The following is a 3615-nucleotide window of genomic DNA, read 5'->3' as shown; positions in this document are numbered from 1 at the left end:
GGCATGCATAGGCCGAAAAAACAAGTCAACAACAACAAGCCTGCGGTTCAATGTTTCATATATTCACAACTCCACAATTCTCCTTCAAAAAAATAAGAGCTTTCCCTGCACCGTGGCCAAGGTTTTGGCATCTTGCATACTTAAAGCAAGCAATCAAAACAAATGCTCCAGTCTACTTGACAAGATATGACATGGTGAAAACCCAAAAGTTTTAGTGGCATGGCCTCTGCAGTGAAACAGTTTAAGCAAGCAAAGTCTATTCAAAAAAGGAACCAATGATTACCCTTTGAATCTGCAAAAACTGGGACTTCATATGCAAGGCTTTACAAACCATCCTAAAGATTATAGCTTTTTGCAGCATTGATCACTACCGAGATAACACATCAAGTGGGTAAGTGCACCTGCAATGGTCCTCATTACTGCAATGGGTAGTCAGATTACCTCCATATCCAGCTGAAAACCTTGTTACTATAAAAAAAAAAAAATGTGGATAAAGCTAGCCTATCTGCGACTAAAGAAGATATGGCACTGAAAAACATTGTAGCATTGCCAGGTGTTTGTATTATGATCTAGTTTATTCGGGCAAATCTGGCAGATCGGGATATATCTCAGCTCAAAAAGCACACATAATGTTTGTTATGATTGTGTTCAGCCACGAGGGCATAGGTCACCTCAAAGAGCATCTTGCAGAATTAACTCTGGAAGAAAATCCAGATAATAATTAAAAATAAAAAAACTCAAATCCAACAACTGCAGGTCTACTTGATAGCCTGTGATTGGAACACACTCCCACTATTATGACAGGGCCGTTTCCTCTTGTTTACCCTCAATTGAGGTTCTTGATAGAAACCGTATAAGGTATTTCCTGCCACAGAAGCTTCTCTTTATCACATGGTTATCACATGGAGCTCAGTTCTGATTGAAGTAACAAAACTCTAAGCAGGTGAATGTGCATGTTTTTTCAATAATGTATGTGAATTAATCCTGTATGCTGAAAAAATGGAAATAACCCTGTTGTTCTTTTTGCCCATCCAAGCACGCTTTGTGGGAGTTCATGGAAAAACCAGTGTTTTTCTCTTGTTCATGTGAAATAACAAACATTTCCTAAGACCAGAAGTGTCATGAACAACTGTATGAAGCAGAAAATGAGCTTTGCATTTCAGCGAATTGATTGCTGGTCTCCCTTAGTTTCTTTGTTTCCAGATGCAGAGGACTCCCCCTTCGCCAATTTCACTCCTGAGTCACAACTTTCCAACAGGATTTGTTGCAAGGCCATCCTACGGAGCTAGAGACACAACAAGGAAACATGCTAAGCTATGCAAGAAACGTACCTGACATAGACGTAAGATGGAGCTGTGATCGAGGAGCAGCATACTTCCAAGCATCTGCATCCAGGAGTTTCTCCTCTTTACGAAGGGACTCCATGAGTTCTTCCATCAAAGCTGCGACAACAAGGAGCACACTAATTACAGAATGCAAGCTATTACATGTCCTGCATTGCACCATATAGAGGATGAGCTACATTAATTGCAAAAGCAATGCAGATAGAAATCCATGAGATGCTATGACTTGCACTCAATAAGCAGAGCGAATCATGAGTTCTTCTAATGCACTGCACCACTGAGTTGGCAACTTGACACAAGTGTGAAGCGTGCCCGTATTGCCATGGGTTGCCTTAGCTGCAAAAAGAGAGCCATAAGTTGCTCTAAGGGCTCAGAGAGTGCCACATGACCGAACCACTTGCAGAGACAGACCCATGATTGGCCTGATTACAAAAGATGATGGATCAATAATTGGCCTGATTGCAAAAACTGGGCCATGAGTCTGACCATGGGATTCAGATCCCCGCACATGCATGCTTTACCTTGCTTGCAAGAAGTGAATCATAGATCCAAATACAGAAGGGACTTATGGATCACATTCTGCCCATCAGAGGAGTGAATTCATGGCACTAGGTGATCAAATGTTGAGAAGCAGGTGAAGCATAGCAACCCACATCAGCAGGCTGCAGGAATTCTGAGCAGATGCTGAGAGGCAGGCAAATCAGATCAAGCATGCTGCAAAATTTAGTTTTGATGGCGACAGCCAGGTGCAGGAGAATCTGAATTCTGCAATTTTCTTGGGGCCTCACCCTCTGCCGACCCAGGCATGAGTAACCTTAAAACTAGGGAAATTCAAGCAATAAAATTGTAAAATTTTGAACGTAAATCACCCTGATTGCAGAGAATAAGCAATGTGAATCGATCTAATGGGCAGTGAATTGCAAAGGCCCGAAAAATGACTTGCTGGAGAGTGCTAATCTGCAGAAAATAAGTTATGCATGAGCCATGAGTGCAGTAATGGTGAGGGGGCATACCTCGTTGCGTCTCCAACTTGCGATCCTGTGTGAAGGTGAGGTCTTCCGCGAGGTGGGCAAAGAGGTTATCCTCAGCAACTTGCTGGACTAGAGAGGAGGAGAGGACTGCAGCAGAATTCGAAGAAGAAGAAGAGGAGAGTGGCCTCGCTGCTGCTGCTGGCGAAGGGGGTATGCTGCTGCTGCTACTGGCGCCGGCGCCGCCGACCGCGTTCCCTCCCCCCGAGCTCCCCTGCATCATCATCATCGTCGCCGAAACGGGGAGGCTATTGGAGAAGCAAGTATCGGCTTGCTTTTAGTAAAACGTTCCAAGTAATTTCAAACGAATATATGCCATCATTAAATCAAAGGGCAAGGGGTGCTTGGGTATACCTTAGGTGTACAGGTCTAAGGTAGGGCATAAATTAATTAATACAAATATAAAAAGCTGTGAGTAAGACCAAATTGGGTGAAATATGTCCTCTCACTACCTTGTTACAGTGAGAAAAGGGGACCTTACAAAAATTGAAAAAGCTCACTTAGAATCACTTAGGGAGGCCTAAGGTTAGGGCATAAATTAACTAATACCAAGATAAAAAGGCACACAATGAGTGGAAAATAATTAAAAAGATTCTATATTTTTCACTTTTTAATCCATATAAGATTTCACTAATTTACTCTTCACAACTATCAATTATATTGACATCAAATTTTCTACCATTTGAAAGTGTAGGTAATGCAAGGTACTCCCTTTCTCAATTGAGAACAAGCCTTTTATATGCACTTCCAAAACAACAAATCCATGTCACTATTGCCAACTTTCGCTATCATTGAGACTTCATCTTCTTTTATGTAATCCTTGGTACAATCTTCAATGATGAGAAATTATTGTTGTGAATAGAAGAATCGGCGAGCTTGAGCTCCTTGCAAGCAAACACACACGCTTCTCTTCTCTAATGGCATCAGTCAATCATGCTAATGGCATCAGTGTAGAGCTGTCATCCTGGTGTGTCACCCATATCCACACTAGTTGAGCTCGATATCTTAACACTGAGCTCAACTCCATACCTGCACTCCAAGTAAACTCCTCAACCTGCGGAGCTTCTCTGTACCCAATGCCTTCGTAAAGATGTGAGCTGACTAATCCTCTGTGCTAACATATACCAAATCCACATCATCTGCTAGAATTTTGTCCCTTACAAGGAGATAATGCACCTTAATGGGCTTTGTCCAAGTATGATACAACGGGTTTACCTACTCATGTTGTCACAATAGAAGATATC

At 42.2% G+C, this 3615-nt stretch overlaps 1 protein-coding gene across 2 annotated transcripts; it reads right to left on the bottom strand.

Moving 5' to 3' along the window:
* Window positions 1-538: 538 nt before the first annotated feature.
* Window positions 539-2660, bottom strand: LOC147629670 (uncharacterized). Of its 2 annotated transcripts, none has more exons than XM_086811184.1 (3): window positions 2357-2659; window positions 1332-1442; window positions 539-865 (listed from the first exon to the last, which is right to left on the bottom strand). In XM_086811184.1, the coding sequence occupies exons 1-3, from the start codon at window positions 2598-2600 to the stop codon at window positions 759-761; spliced, it is 462 nt and encodes a 153-aa protein (XP_086667310.1). In that variant the 5' UTR covers window positions 2601-2659; the 3' UTR covers window positions 539-758. The 2 variants fall into 2 exon arrangements, with proteins under 2 accessions (XP_086667310.1, XP_086667311.1); XM_086811185.1 differs by lacking the exon at window positions 539-865 and adding an exon at window positions 872-1236 and having other exon boundaries at window positions 2357-2660.
* Between the last annotated feature and the right edge of the window lie 955 nt (window positions 2661-3615).

This window comes from Cibotium barometz, chromosome 17, assembly GCF_041138505.1.
Source record: "Cibotium barometz isolate CiBa-2024 chromosome 17, ASM4113850v1, whole genome shotgun sequence".
Lineage (NCBI taxonomy): Eukaryota > Viridiplantae > Streptophyta > Polypodiopsida > Cyatheales > Cibotiaceae > Cibotium > Cibotium barometz.
This window is presented reverse-complemented; position numbering and strand designations above follow the sequence as displayed.

What these genes read in the sequence shown, in the direction of transcription:
- LOC147629670 (XM_086811184.1), bottom strand. Translation starts at nt 2,600, where the DNA reads ATGATGATGATGCAGGGGAGCTCGGGGGGAGGGAACGCGGTCGGCGGC. An exon ending in CAAGTTGGAGACGCAACGAG is followed by an intron (nt 1,443 to 2,356) that starts GTATGCCCCCTC and finishes TTGTTGTCGCAG; the next exon opens with CTTTGATGGAAGAACTCATG. An exon ending in CCATCTTACGTCTATGTCAG is followed by an intron (nt 866 to 1,331) that starts GTACGTTTCTTG and finishes CTTCTGTGGCAG; the next exon opens with GAAATACCTTATACGGTTTC.